This window comes from Salvelinus namaycush, chromosome 8 (genome assembly GCF_016432855.1).
Source record: "Salvelinus namaycush isolate Seneca chromosome 8, SaNama_1.0, whole genome shotgun sequence".
Lineage (NCBI taxonomy): Eukaryota > Metazoa > Chordata > Actinopteri > Salmoniformes > Salmonidae > Salvelinus > Salvelinus namaycush.
The window spans coordinates 8,546,310-8,561,389 of record NC_052314.1 but is presented as its reverse complement, the minus strand read 5'-3'; the positions used below and the strand labels follow the sequence as shown (position 1 = coordinate 8,561,389).

Sequence of the window (15,080 nt, the reverse complement as noted above, 5' to 3'; positions counted from 1 at the left end):
TTGACATGATTGCCCACTGCCTAGTAGGGCCATTAGAACCCCAGCCCACAAGCTCTCTCTCTCTCCTCTCCCTGGGAAATCATTCATTATGTATATCTTCAACTCACAAGTTTAATGAATATATGTGCTTTGTCTTCCTCCTCATCGCCAAACCAAGCAGACTTTCTGCAATTTAAATTCTTAAATCCGGCCCGTGTAACTATTATGCCCAGTTCCTTGTCTTTCTCTTTTTGAGTGTTTTGACTTTATCTCGTGTTTAACAAGCATACCACACACACATTATACATGTTTTATACCCACGCATGCTCTCAGTTTTAATTGTTGAAAATTAGTGTTGATGTAATGGCAATTTCCTTCCATCTCCCCCTGGCACCCTTTACCCACTGGCCTTGTTATCAGCCACAGGCCCTTCCACTGCTCTCACACACACACACACACACACACACACACACACACACACACACACACACACACTGTATCACACAGACCCAGAGGAGAGAATGCTTCAGTTCGGCTAGCTGAACCAGTGTGCTCACATACTCCCTTAAAAGACCTTACCTTGAAAAATGAGAAGCTGTAATAGTACTGTTTGTCCATTTTGAGTCGCCGTAGCCAGTATACACTTCCTCAAAATAGTCAGAGTTAATCTAAGATACCTCAAATCTGTCATTAAATTCAACGTTTTTGCCGGGGAGATCTTAATCGTGCAATTTCACATGTTTGGTGCAGTATTTCTCAATGAAAAAAATGTGCGTGTTCCCGATTTTTGTTTTGTTTTTGTTTCTCGTTGAATGAAAACATTTCATTTAAGAATCCCTACTAATGACCAATCCCCTCCCTCCCTGCCGGCCTCCTCAATCAAGGGGTGTGTGTGTACGTGTCAGAGAGGGAGCGAGAGAGAGAAGGAAAGAGAACGGAAAGGTGGGTGTTTGGGCACATTGTATACCTCCTCAATCAGGTAGTGTGTTTGCGTGTGAAGGTAGGAGGTGTAATTCAAAGCGAGGCAGTAGCAGCAGAGGCCCTTGGTGACAGGCAGCTAGGGATGGAGAAAGGAGGGAGGGATATGACATCATTGGCTGTAAAAGTGCTTTGCTGTGCTACTGCGGCACCTATCCCCATCTTTCATCTGATACAGAACAGAACAGAGAGAGGCGGAAGAGGGGAACACAGAGGAGGGAAGGGTGGGGAAGTGTTGTGCGTAAGGATGAGTTGTTTCTCGTTGAATGACAACAGGCACTTCATTGAAGAATCCCTACTGTGGAACAATCGCAGACGAGGGGGCGTAGACTTCGGCTACTGACTTCGGCTTGACTCGAGAAAAAATGTGTGCCCGAACAGCCGGAAAAAACCTTACCGGAGTCCAAAATGAACCAAAACGTCACAATGTTGTCATAATCTATGCACAAACCGTTTCGGCTGGAAAGGCTTGCTTGGGTCGTGTTTGTCTGTCAGGAAGAGATTAGTGTCACCTTGTCGTTGGGCCTTTTAACGAGTTGGTAACTAAATCACAACACAACTCCAGGGCTACTTCTAAACCAATATGGCCTTATGAAGGTGAATCTCTGTCTCACTCTATACACACACACACTTTTCACACTCACCTAATGGGGCACTGCAGTTTGGAGGGAGAGGACAGGAGAGAGATGGAAAAAGTCAGAGAAATAATGAGAGAGTGAAAGAAGGAAAGGGTGAGCTAGAAGTGGAGTGTCCTTCATCTTGTATGCCTGTACTGACTGTCACAGAGCTCTTCTGTGATTGGCTGCAATCTTGGGGGGGGTGTTCTAGCCACTCCTACTTTCTGCCTATGCATCAATGAGGGGATTAGATTAATCTGGCCCAGGTAGCACTGTTTTGCACCAGGTGAAAGTTAATTGCGTTCGTTTTGGAACCGGGCTGCCTTCCAGGTGTGAGCGAGGTGCCACGTTCAAAGCCCACGTCAAAGTCGGCTCAAAGTGAAGTAATTAAGTTTGTGGAGTAATGAGTAGGATTCTGTGTTTTCACATGCAAAAGTGATCACTTTTGGTAATGCTTTATCTGCCTTTTCAATGAAAAGCTTGAAAATTGTAACATATTTTATGGAAAAGAGATGTTTGTTTCTGGACGATACGTGCTGCCTTGTTGACAACATGACTGAGCAGCACAGATTACTGTTCCATTTGAGAAGGGCGCTCCTTCCTCACCGCTTTTGCCTGTTCACATCACGGGCCATGGACCAGAGCCTAGCATATTGTAATCCGCCCTATGTGGAAGAATGACAAGTGAACGTTTGTGTGTCCAAGTTGTTCTGGTCCCTCTGTTCTTTTGCTATTAGCTATTCTTTTGCAACACACCTGGCACCATCTCCCAGTTTCAACAGGCAGGCTTTGTTTGCAGGTTCTGTTTTTCACTACAGGCTATGGGCCAGCAAACAGAGGTGAATCACTCAATAACCAGCCAATCTCAAATCAGCCAATTTGTTTTGGGTGTGTGTGGTCAAGTGTGTTTACTCCTTGTTTGGGATATACAGATGGCAGAGATTTTTGCTAGAGCCCAGAGCCTTCCTGTGTGCCTCTCTCTCTTACTCTGTCTCTCCCGCAGTCCGCCCTGTCCTACCCAGCAGTCAGCAGTTTGTTTATGCGAGTCTGTTTGCCAAGCTAATCTTCCCGCCTTTGAAGTGGGAGCCAGCCAGAGAAAGAGGGAGCGAGGGATGGAGAGGGAAGGAAAGAGGCAGACAGCAGTAGTTCTAGTGAGAAAGAGAGAGGAAGACACTTCGAATGGGCTCCAAGTTGCTGTAAGAGGTTGTCTGTAAGGTGCTGCGGACATTCATCAGTGGTGGCCTGTTTGCTGATTGGACCGCTAAGAGTGTGTGTGTGTGTGTGTGGGGACGCAGTTTGTGAGCAGCCAGCTACCGCGGTGTGTGTGAGAGAGAGAAAACGGGAGGTGCTATGCTGGAGCTGTGTGCTCAGATAGAGCCCCCCCTTCACCTGTAGAAGGAGAGAGGGAAGAGTGAAAGACCTGGGTGGGATCCTCACAGACCTGCCACTGTCTCTAATACCAGCTGGATGGGGGTCCTGGTCTGCTGTGACTGCTTCTTCTATAGGTAATTAGCTACTCTTGCTCTGCTCACCCCTTTATCTCTCTATCTTGCGCTCACTTTCTGTATTGCTTTCCCTCTCTCTCGCTGTTTGTTATTCCTGGTTGTGTCGCTGTAACTTTTTGTTTTAATTTTGGTCTTGTCCTCCCTCTGCCTGCCCCTCTGTGGTTGAAACTGCTCTGTAGCTTTGTGTTTCTCTGATTCTGCGGTGTGGTTTGAAGGAGACGACGTAGCGGCACAGATTTGGCTTTAGTCAGACCGAGGAGAAGGGAGCAAGCTAGTTGTGGCAGAATGGTACAGAGCCAGAGCCATGTAGTGATTTAGCCTCCTTGAGTTAGGAGTCAAGGCTGGTTAGAGGAGGAATGGCACTGGGCCAGAGACTGAGGTATGCCCAGGTTTAAGGCTGGTTAGAGGATGAATGGCATGTAGCCAGCCCAACCCCCCCGTCCACTGCCCTGCTGGCCGGTCGGATGGTCTCTGTCTGTTTGTTTGTACACACAGTCACTGTGTTCCTTCCCAAGACCTTTCTGTTTGGTACAGCAGAGCAGTGAGGTAGTCTGCTCGCTAGACTTTGACCTTCTCATACAGTTAAAGGGGTCCTAGTTGTGGGAGGGAAAAAGTTATTTACTTAGCTAGCTTAGTTAGCATGGTTACTTGAGCCATGTTAGCTAGATTAGTAAGCATAGTATGGTTACCTGGGCCACGTTCAGTTTTGGACACAGATCTGGTATCAGCTCAGCTTCTCTAAATCACAACCTGAACCATTCGGGAGAAAACATACAACAGACCTTGTAGCAGCGTCTAGGAGCAACTTTACACTACTCCTGCCTGCTCTTGAGGGTTCAGAGAGTGTTGTTGACCTATCATGCTACCAGATGAGTGAGTTAGATCTGGCAGACTGGGTGGAAGAGCCCCCCTCTTATATGTGGTTGTAGGACTCGCTTTAGCTGCACTACGGCTGTATATATAAACATCAGCTCATTATGGAGGGTGTAATGGTGAGGACCAAACTGTCGCAAACACATGCACACTATGGCTGAACGATATTGCCAAAATATTTTTCCGCATTTATGACAGTATTTTAGGTTTTTGAATAATAAAAGTTATAAATATACTTGACCCTAGGGAGGCACCACATACATTCTAAGTGTTTTTAATCAAATCAAATGTATTTTGTCACATACACATGGTTAGCAGATGTTAATGCGAGTGTAGCGAAATGCTTGGGGCTTTGTCCATTCTGATTGTTGTATACTGTTCAATGAAACTTAAACCAAAAGATGGAATAAAGTGGGCACTTTGAATATAGTGTTTGACACAACAACGAATGAAAAATTCAGGAGGGGTTATTGTGGCAAGGTAGGAACCAAAGTTTTGGTCAATGTTTCCCAGTGGACCTTAATTAATGTTACATTACATGTTTTATCTTACTGTAGCTATGATGTAGCTAAAATATTCATGTTTTGCTTATTCCACTTTTATTTAAAATCTACCGTTGCACAAATGCTGATATAGGTCTAAACCAGCACTTATCAGGCTGTATTAGCTAGCTAGCCACGTTTGCTCGAAGTACATTTAGCTAGCTGGCAAGCCGGTTATTAACTAACGATTAGCATTAGCGGCTAAATCTATTTATTTTAGCCACAACTTGCTAAGAAAAGGAAAAACTAGCAGTTTGCAAACAGGAATTCTATAACGCTCATAGATTTATATTTCATCGTTGTCACCAAAACCTGCAGCATTGACCATGCAGATTGTCACTACAGATGGATGCTGTGACTCGTGGTTGCACAACAACTGAGTGTCGGGGCTTGGCGCGTGTGGAAAGAGAGTGGGAGACAGAGGATAGAAGTAGAGCACGGAGTAAACTATAAAAACACGTAAATTATTTCACACGGCAGAGTGGGTAACACATTTAACAAACCAAACATTGAAATGCCGTTATACAAGGTAAAGTCAAAACCCAACCCGGTCAGTGCATCAGTATCGGTATATAGTCAAATATGGTATACATTTACATTTTAGTCATTTAGCAGACGCTCTTATCCAGAGCGACTTACAGTGGAGTGCATACATTTTATTACATTTTACATACTGAGACAAGGAAACCCCTACCGGCCAAACCCTCCCTAACCCGGACGACGCTATGCCAATTGTGCGTCGCCCCACGGACCTCCCGGTTGCGGCCGGCTGCAACAGAGCCTGGGCGCGAACCCAGCCCAGCCTGGGCGCGAACCCAGAGACTCTGGTGGCGCAGCTAGCACTGCGATGCAGTGCCCTAGACCACTGCGCCACCCGGGAGGACACCGCCCAGACCTAACACACTGACACTTGTGAATCGGATTCGACCATCAGACCCTCTCTGTGCCATTCAGAACTCTGTTTACATTTGCTCCCTCCACCTAGCTAGCGTGAAGAACAGCCTGCCCTTTGTGTTTCTGTTCACATGTGTGTCCAAACACATGACTGTGTGTGCGTACGTCTATAGGTAAAACACACAGTAGCTTTGTGAAAGCACGGCCCAGTTCCAGAAACTGTAGTTTTTCTTTACAGGGCAATTATCACTAGTCCTGAGGTGGGACTTGGCTCCTGCGCTGGCGCCTAATTGGGTGACCGATCAGTTCTATTTCTGGCACTACTTCCTGTCTACCTTGGCACCTCTGTCAGCCAATCAGGGGGTTTGGTGTTGTCGTCGGTTTGATTGATGAGTGTTGGTTTTGGAAACACCCACATGGACAAGGTCCTTGTTGACTTCAGCCACAGTCCAATCCCAACTCTCGGACAGAAATAGCTGAAAACTAAAGTAGCATTGTGTGCTCTGCTTTCTGCTCTGACCACAAAAGTTTCACTCTGTCTTACATTTTCATCCTGCGTCATGATGATTTTCCTGCTTGTTTGAACCATGTGTTGTAGGTCCTGTGGTTTGCCCCTCTCTCTCACACAGATTAGCTTCCTGTCAGTCTGGGTTTTAAACAGGTGCTCGCCAGATGATCACTGTAAGGGTGAGACAGAGAGGATAGATTGAGAAGGGATATGTCATAAGCAGCAAGTAAACTGAAGCATGTTTTTGCTGTATTGGACAGACACGGCTCCACGGAGAAGAGTAGTCAGATTCTATTTTAACCTTCGCCTTGGCTGTAGGTCTGTATGATGGTAGATGCCCTGTTTGACCTAAACACACACACACACACACTCATTAACCTGGGCCCTCCTCACATGACTGATATAACACTGGATCAGTGTGATTGGAGGGCAGGCTAACCTAATACAGAGGAAACGGTACAATTCAATTAGCCCTCAGCCCTATACACCACGGTTCATTCATATGTAGGCCTATCTGTATCTGACACCTACCCGGTTTGGAGCTTAGCCCAGCGGTTCCTCTGTCTGTTTTCTCCTAAGACTTGAGCTGTGTGTGTGTGTGTGTTATCCAGCTGGAGGTCAAGAGCAGGACAGTCATTAGTGATGGGGGGGGGATCGATAGTTACATATCCCAATATCATTATTTATTTAAAGTCATTTTTAAAGCCAACATGTTTAAAGAACTTTTTCTTCATGCTCTGTCTCTCTGGAGCAGACGTATAGTGAGCAATATGTTTGCAACATAAAATCGCAATGACATCCCAGTATCGAATCGCAATGACATCCCAGTATCGAATCGCAATGACATCCCAGTATCGAATCGCAATGACATCCCAGTATCGAATCGCAATGACATCCCAGTATCGAATCGCAATGACATCCCAGTATCGAATCGCAATGACATCCCAGTATCGAATCGCAATGACATCCCAGTATCAAATCGCAATACATGAAGAACTGTGAACATTGCAATACATATTATATCTGCTCCTAAGTATCATAATAATATGGTATCGTGAAGTCCCTGGCAATTTCCAGACCTAACAGTCATCTCCTCTCTAAGGTTGTAGAGAGGGGGAGAGGCAGACTGTAATAAAACATGAGATAAAGATGCAATGAATGCTGTTTTATAAGATGTTTTCGCTTCTCAGGATTTGGGTGTCTGTGTTTTTGGGGGCGATGCGGAAATGTGGTGTTGTCCTGTCACTGTGTTGATGCCGCAGAGGGTGACTAGTGACTACAGCTCGGAACATTCAGGACCTGAGGCGCTAGACACCAGAACAATGGTCCCTGAGAGGGTGGGTGGGTGGGTATGTGTGTTTGTGCCATGTGGCTGTCATTAGGCAGGTAGCCTTGTGGTTTGAGCGTTGGGCCAGTAAGTGAAATGTTGCTGAATCGAATCCCGAGCTGACAAAGTAAAGATCTGTCGTTCTGCCCCTGAACAAGGCAGTTAACCCACTGTTCGTCGGTAGGCCGTCATTGTAAATAAGAATTTGTTCTTAACTGACTTGCCTAGTTAAATAAAGGTTAAATATTATTAGATATTTGAAATCTTTGTCAGGCCTGGCCCATTCTACAGTGCTGAGACTGGGAGCTCAACAAGGGCTGTGTTTTCCTAAACCAGTGTTTCCCAAACCTGGTCCTCCATTACCCCCAACAATACACCTGTTTCATTATAGCCCTGGAGAAACCAAGCCTCAATGAGATGTGTGATTAGTTGACAAGTTGAATCAGGTGTGCTTGTCCAGGGTTACAGTAAAAATGTGTGCTGTTGTGGGTACACTGGCCTAAACCACCTCACTCCTCCATACTGTATATCTCCTGGCCCAAAACCCTGTCTGTCACTCAAATAGAGCTCAATTTGGCTTGGCAAGCCTCGACACAAGTGAAAATGTTGTTTTTTTTGCTAACTTGTATATAAGTGTTTGAAAAAGTCCACCGTTAGGCTGAATAATGGCATGGTTATTTTCCTATAATTGCTGATGGGAGACTGACTGCACCATAGGCTTTAATGGACCATGATGCACAGACACACACACCCTGTCTGGCCAAGGGCCTGGGGTGTGGGTTGGGGACCGTGCAGCAGACTGGAGAAGGTTCTAGTCTCTGTACCTCAACCTGTTGCAGAAGGAATGGAAGGCAGAATACAGGAGTGGAGGAAGGGACTAGGACTCTGCTTCAATTGTCAACCATTTCCTCCTTCCCTTCCTGTTGAGTCAAGATTCCAGAGCGACCTCCATGGGAGAATCTCAATTGCATTTCCTTGATTCCTCGTGTCCTCTCTTCTTACCAGGGGAAGGCAATGGGTTTTGAGAAGGAGGTAAGAATCAAGAAAATCTATTGAGATTCGCCCCACGTGAAGCACCATAAACTCTCTGGTCTCAGTCTGACGTGTTGTAAGTAGAGGTCGACCGAATATTATTTTTCAACACCGATACCGATTATTGGAGAACCAAAAAGCCGACACCGATTAATTGACCGATTTAATTTAAAAAAATGATATATAAAATAATGTATTTAAAATTAAAATATATATATTTTTTAATTAAAAATGTTTTAATTTTTATTTGTAATAATAACAATTACAACAATATTGAATGAACACTTATTTTAACTTAATATAATACATAAATAAAATCAATTTAGCCTCAAATAAATAATGAAACATGTTCAATTTGGTTTAAATAATGCAAAAACAAAGTGTTGGAGAAGAAAGTAAAAGTGCAAAGGTGCCATGTAAAAAAGCTAACATTTAAGTTCCTTGCTCAGAACATGAGAACATATGAAAGCTGGTGGTTCCTTTTAACATGAGTCTTCAATATTCCCAGGTAAGAAGTTTTAGGTTGTAGTTATTATAGGACTATTTCTCTCTCTACCATTTGTATTTCTTATACCTTTGACTATTGGATGTTCTTATAGGCACTTTAGTATTGCCAGTGTAACAGTATAGCTTCCATCCCTCTCCTCGCTCCTACCTGGGCTCGAACCAGGAACACATCGACAACAGCCACCCTCGAAGCATCATTGTAGCCTTGTAGAGCAAGGGGAACAACTACTCCAAGTCTCAGAGCGAGTGACGTCACCGATTTGAAACGCTATTAGCGCGCACCCCGCTAACTAGCTAGCCATTTCACATCGGTTACACCAGCCTAATCTCGGGAGTTGATAGGCTTGAAGTCATTAACAGCTTAATGCTTGAAGCACAGGGAAGAGCTGCTGGCAAACGCACGAAAGTGCTGCTTGAATGAATGCTTACGAGCCTGCTTCTGCCTATCACCGCTCAGTCAGACTGCTATATCAAATCATAGACTTAATTATAACATAACACACAGAAATACGAGCCTTTGGTCATTAATATGGTCGAATCCGGAAACTATCATTTCGAAAACAAAATGTTTATTCTTTCAGTGAAATACGGAACAGTTCTGTATTTTATCTAACGGGTGGCATCCCTAAGTCTAAATATTGCTGTTACATTGTACAACCTTCAATGTTCTGTCATAATTATGTACAATTCTGGCAAATTAATTATGGACTTCACACAGTTCGCAACGAGCCAGGCGGCCCAAACTGCTGCATATACCCTGACTGCTTGCACGGAACGCAAGAGAAGTGACACAATTTCCCTAATTATAAGAAATTCATGTTAGCAGGCAATATTAACTAAATATGCAGGTTTAAAAATATATACTTGTGTATTGATTTTAAAGAAAGGCATTGATGTTTATGGTTAGGTTTGGTGCAACGACAGTGCTAAATCATCACCCGTATGGTGAATTAGGCTGTGATTCGATGAGAAATTAACTTCTTGAGCCTATGGGGGCGCCATTTCGACTTTGCAAAAATGAGTTCCCAAATTAAACTGCCTCGTACTCAATTCTTGCTCGTACAATATGCATATTATTATTACTATTGGATAGAAAACACTCTCTAGTTTCTAAAACCGTTTGAATTATTTCTCTGAGTGAAACAGAACTCATTCTGCAGCACATTTCCTGTCAGGGAGTGAGATTTCAGAAATCGAGGTCCCTGTTCTGAGGTCAGTTTATAAGTCCCCATGTAAGCCATCGGGCTACATGCACTGCATACGTCTTCCTCTAGATGTCAGTAAGCGGGGAGAATTTGAATGGAGTGGATTGCGCAATCTGGGACCTTATATAAGACCGTGGAACGGAAGTACCGTCCTTTTCAACGGTGCGCCTGGCGCAAGAAGACATCACAATGGCGTCCTGCAAACGCTTTCGTTTTAGTAGTTCTATATCTCCGGTCATGTTTTTATTCGTTATAGGTGTTAAAGACATCATAAGGTAGTTAATTTAAACCGACTTATAGCAGTTTATTGCGATTTTCTGGGATTTCTTTGTCATGCGCTTTCACGAGGTGGACACCTCTCCAGTTGGTGGCTAACATTAGCGGCTATTTCGACCGGACAAGAGGACATCTTTCAACCCAAAGACGATTGTTCTGGAGAAAGGACACCTTGCCCAAGATTCTGATGGAAGCTCAGCTAATAGTAAGCAGTCTTTATGCTGTTAATTCGTACTTATGTTGACAAATGTTAAATAATAATTCCGCCATGAATTATGGGGCGGTCTCGCTTAAGCGCACGCTGTATTGCGCAGTAACGTTAATTTAAAAAATCTAACCCAGCGATTGCATTAAGAACTAATTTATCTTTCATTTGCTGTCCAACTTGTATTTTTTAGTCAAGTTTATGAATAGTTTTCGATTAGAATAGGTGCCTTTCCCAAGATTTCTCCTGACATTTTCTTTGCAGCTTGGCTACTTTTCTCATTGTATAACCACGATTTGTGCCGCTAAATATGCACATTTTCGAACAAACTCTATATGCATTGTGTAATATGATGTTATAGGACTGTCATCTGAAGAATTCTGAGAAGGTTAGTGAAAAAATTAATATTTTTTGGTGGTTTATACGTAATCGCTATGTTTGGCTTGAATCAATGCTGTTGTGATGTTTGCTATTGTGGTATGCTAATATAACGCTATATTGTGTTTTCGCTGTAAAACACTTAGAAAATCTGAAATATTGTCTGGATTCACAAGATCTGTGTCTTTCAATTGCTGTACGCTGTGTATTTTTAAGAAATGTTTTATGATGAGTAATTAGGTAATACACGTTGCTCTCTGTAGTTATTCTAGTCGCTTTGGTGAGAGTTGTGATGGTGGCTGCAATGGTAAACTATGATTTATACCTGAAATATGCACATTTTTCTAACAAAACATATGCTATACAATAAATATGTTATCAGACTGTCATCTGATGAAGTTGTTTCTTGGTTAGTGGCTATTTATATCTTTATTTGGTCGAATTTGTGATAGCTACTGATGGAGTAAAAAACTGGTGGAGTAAAAAAAGTGGTGTCTTTTGCTAACGTGGTTAGCTAATAGATTTACATATTGTGTCTTCCCTGTAAAACATTTTAAAAATCAGAAATGATGGCTGGATTCACAAGATGTGTATCTTTCATCTGGTGTCTTGGACTTGTGATTTAATGATATTTAGATGCTAGTATTTACTTGTGACGCTATGCTAGGCTATGCTAGTAGCTTTTCTACTGATGGGGGTGCTCCCGGATCCGGGTTTGGGAGGTGTTAGAGGTTAACAGGCACCGCATCGATTATATGCAACGCAGGACACGCTAGATAAACTAGTAATATCATCAACCATGTGTATTTAACCTGTTATGGCTGCAGCCCGACACCGGTACACCTATGACAACATCCAGCTCAAGTGCAGGGCGCGAAATTCAAAATATATTTTTTTTAAATATTTAACTTTCACACATTAACAAGTCCAATACAGCATATGAAAGGTACACATCTTGTGAATCAAGCCAACATGTCCGATTTTTAAAATGTTTTACAGGGAAGACAAAATATGTAAATCTATTAGCTAACCACGTTAGCAAAAGACACCACTTTTCTTACTCCATCACTAGCTATCACAAATTCGACCAAATAAAGATATAAATAGCCACTAACCAAGAAACAAATTCATCAGATGACAGTCTGATAACATATTTATTGTATAGCATATGTTTTGTTCGAAAAATTTGCATATTTCAGGTATAAACCATAGTTTACATTTCAGCTACAATCAGAAATTGCACCGTAAGCAGCCATAATATTTACAGACACCAACGTCAAATAGCTAATTACTCATCATAAAACATTTCTGAAAAATACATAGTGTGCAGCAATTGAAAGACAGGCATCTTGTGATTCCAAACAATATTTCCGATTTATTAAATGTTTTACAGCGAAAACAAAATGTAGCGCTATATTTGCGTAGCCACAATAGCCAGAAATACTTGGGCGCCCACGACCAATTCACATGCACGACAGATATATGAAATAACATCATAAATTGCGTCTTACTTTTGCTGATCTTTCATCCAGATGAGTCGTTGTTTGGATTCAGAATGGCAAATTTCCCTCTTCACTTAGCATTGGCACTAGCCGAGTGGCACAAATCTCTCCGACGTAAACACAGTCAGAGGACGGAACACGGCAAAACTCCCGAAAAAATTTCAATAATCTGATTAAACTATATTGAAAAAACATACATTACGATGATATGTTCACATGTATCAAAAAAATTCCGAGCCGGGGATAGTTGTCGTCTATTACGGCAGCAAAACAGAAGGCAATGGCACTTCCTTGTCGCGCGTTTCAGAGAACCGGAAGTGGACGGTCACGTCAAAGAAATAGCTTTTATTCCACCCCAGACCAAGATGAACACAAAATTTCTTCTCTCACATCCTCTTGACACCAAGAGGAAGGCGTATGGAGTGTAAGTAGACTCCTAAGTGTCATGACCATGTATAGGCATCAAGTTGAACAGAACACATATTTCTGACATTTCACTTCCTGGTCAGGGAAAGTGCTGCCAAATGAATTCTGTTTCACTCAGAGAAATAATTCCAACGGTTTTAGAAACTAGAGTGTTTTCTATCCAATATTAATAATAATATCCATATTGTACGAGCAAGAATTGAGTAGGAGGCCGTTTGAAATGGGCACGATTTCACTGGCTACTCAACACTTTCCCTTGCAGCCATAAGAAGTTTTAACTAGTGATTATGTGAAGATTGATTGTTTTTTATAAGTTTAATGCTAGCTAGCAACTTACCTTGGCTTCTTGCTGCCCTCGCGTAACAGGTAGTCAGCCTGCCACGCAGGCTCCTCGTGGAGTGCAATGTAAGGCAGGTGGTTAGTGCGTTGGACTAGTAACCAGAAGGTTGCAAAAACGAATCCCCGAGCTGACAAGGTAAAAATCTGTCGTTCTGCCCCTGAACAAGGCAGTTAACCCAACGTTCCTAGGCCGTCATTGGAAATAAGAATGTGTTCTTAGCTGACTTGCCTATTTAAAAAATATGTAATAATTAAAATCGGCCAAATTGGTGTCCAAAAATACCGATTTCCGATTGTTATGAAAACTTGAAATCGGCCATTCCGATTAATCGGTCGACCTCTAGTTGTAAGCCACATGCAAGCAGTTTAACATTATACTGGATTTGCCCAGTCCTACTGGTCAGTTCAGATAAGGAGACTGACAGACCGACAGACTCCCTGTCCTGCTCTGCTTTCACCTGGACTTAGCAGTCTGCACTAGACTGTAATGCACAGCTAAGTATGTGTGGTGAGTGTGTGTGTGCACAGCCCTACCTGGGTCTGGCCAGAGGTGACTGGGACCAGAAATCGTCCCTGGCATTTTTAACACACCGGACCCTTTATTTAGATTTTTTTGGAGGGCCCCTTCACTGGCCATTTTTTGTTGTTACTTAATGTCCACGTTATTAGCCAGATAATGATAACTTTGCACAAAAAAAAAACCTGAGTTACACAGGCCCCTGGGCTAAAAGTGGACCAGCCCACCTGGCATTTGCCAGAAATGCCAGATGGCCAGTCTGCCTTTGGAGAGAGAAGAGACGGCTTTGCTGTAACCTTACCTCCACATTTAGATTTGCACCGTCAGCGTGCGCGCACACACACACACTCACTCTCTCCATGAAAACTTGGCCTTTTTGTGGCTGGCTAATGCTGCTGGATGATTCAATGTCATCCTCTCACATCTCTTCTGGCTCCTGCAGTGGGATGAGATTAAGGGTAGTAGACCCTATGAGTAAGGGTTAGGGGCAGAAACCATAGCTGTGTGCCCCTCCTGAGGGACTCTGGGAACTTAAGGGACACAGGAAATGCCTGGGCGTATCACTTCCTGTTTATGGAGTTTGACGCAAGTGGGGGAGAGTGGGGTGGGTGATAGGTAGGCAGGCAAGTCCTTAAAATGCATCAATACACAATGTTCTGCACCTATGATTTCTCTCTCTCTTGCTTACTCACTCTCTCGTTCTCGCACTCTCTCATGCTCTCATTTTCACCTCATACCCTCACACTTTCCAGACTGCTTTCCTTCTATCCACACACTTTCTCTCTCTCTCTCCCTCTACACACACACACACACACACACACACACACACACACACACACACACACACACACACACACACACACACACACACACCCCTGCCTGCATAGCTGTGTAATTGGCTGGGTACTGCAGTGCGCTTGGCAGCTGTGCCCCTCATTTGTTTCAATTATCAGCCATCTGAAATGGCGCAGCTACCAAGGATGGAGTGAAGGAAAAGTTTGAGGCACAGGAAGCACACTCTTGCACATACAGACAGTATCGTCATGTCTTCCACCTTCACAGAACAGTGGTTCACTTCTACTTCCTCTCTGAGATATGATTATGATTCTTTTGAGTCACACACACTGACTGTTTAGGCTAACCTGAGAGGAGGTGGACTGACACAAGGGGAGGAGGGATGGGGCAGAGATTTTGCTGACGACAGCAATGTTCCCGAGGTAACATTCCGATCTGTTATTTACTCACGTTATTACAGACGCAGACCTATAATCTAAAATGCTTTCCTACTATTTTATTGCTAAGCTGGTGGTCAGGAAAGAAAGGAGAGAATAAAAGGTGACTTTTCAAGACCAACAACACTGTGCCTATGTAGGTCTCTTCATCACAAACCCATGGGACCCAAAGCAGTGCCATAGAAACCTAATGAGCTCAATCATTAAATTGGAGCTCATATCCCCTGCCTCCCCAGGA

General features: G+C 43.3%; 1 protein-coding gene across 3 annotated transcripts in view; it reads left to right on the top strand.

Moving 5' to 3' along the window:
• LOC120052368 (MOB kinase activator 2-like) overlaps positions 1-15,080 on the top strand; it is a 110,477-nt gene that overhangs the window by 39,068 nt on the left and 56,329 nt on the right. The window contains exon 1 of one of the 3 annotated variants that reach the window (XM_038999226.1): positions 2,678-3,079. The exons of the other annotated variants lie outside the window; for them this stretch is intronic. Within the exon in view, the coding sequence (XP_038855154.1) occupies positions 3,042-3,079 (38 nt within the window). The 5' untranslated portion in view covers positions 2,678-3,041. Of the gene's footprint in view, positions 1-2,677; positions 3,080-15,080 lie in introns of those variants that run through there. 3 annotated transcript variants of the gene reach the window in all.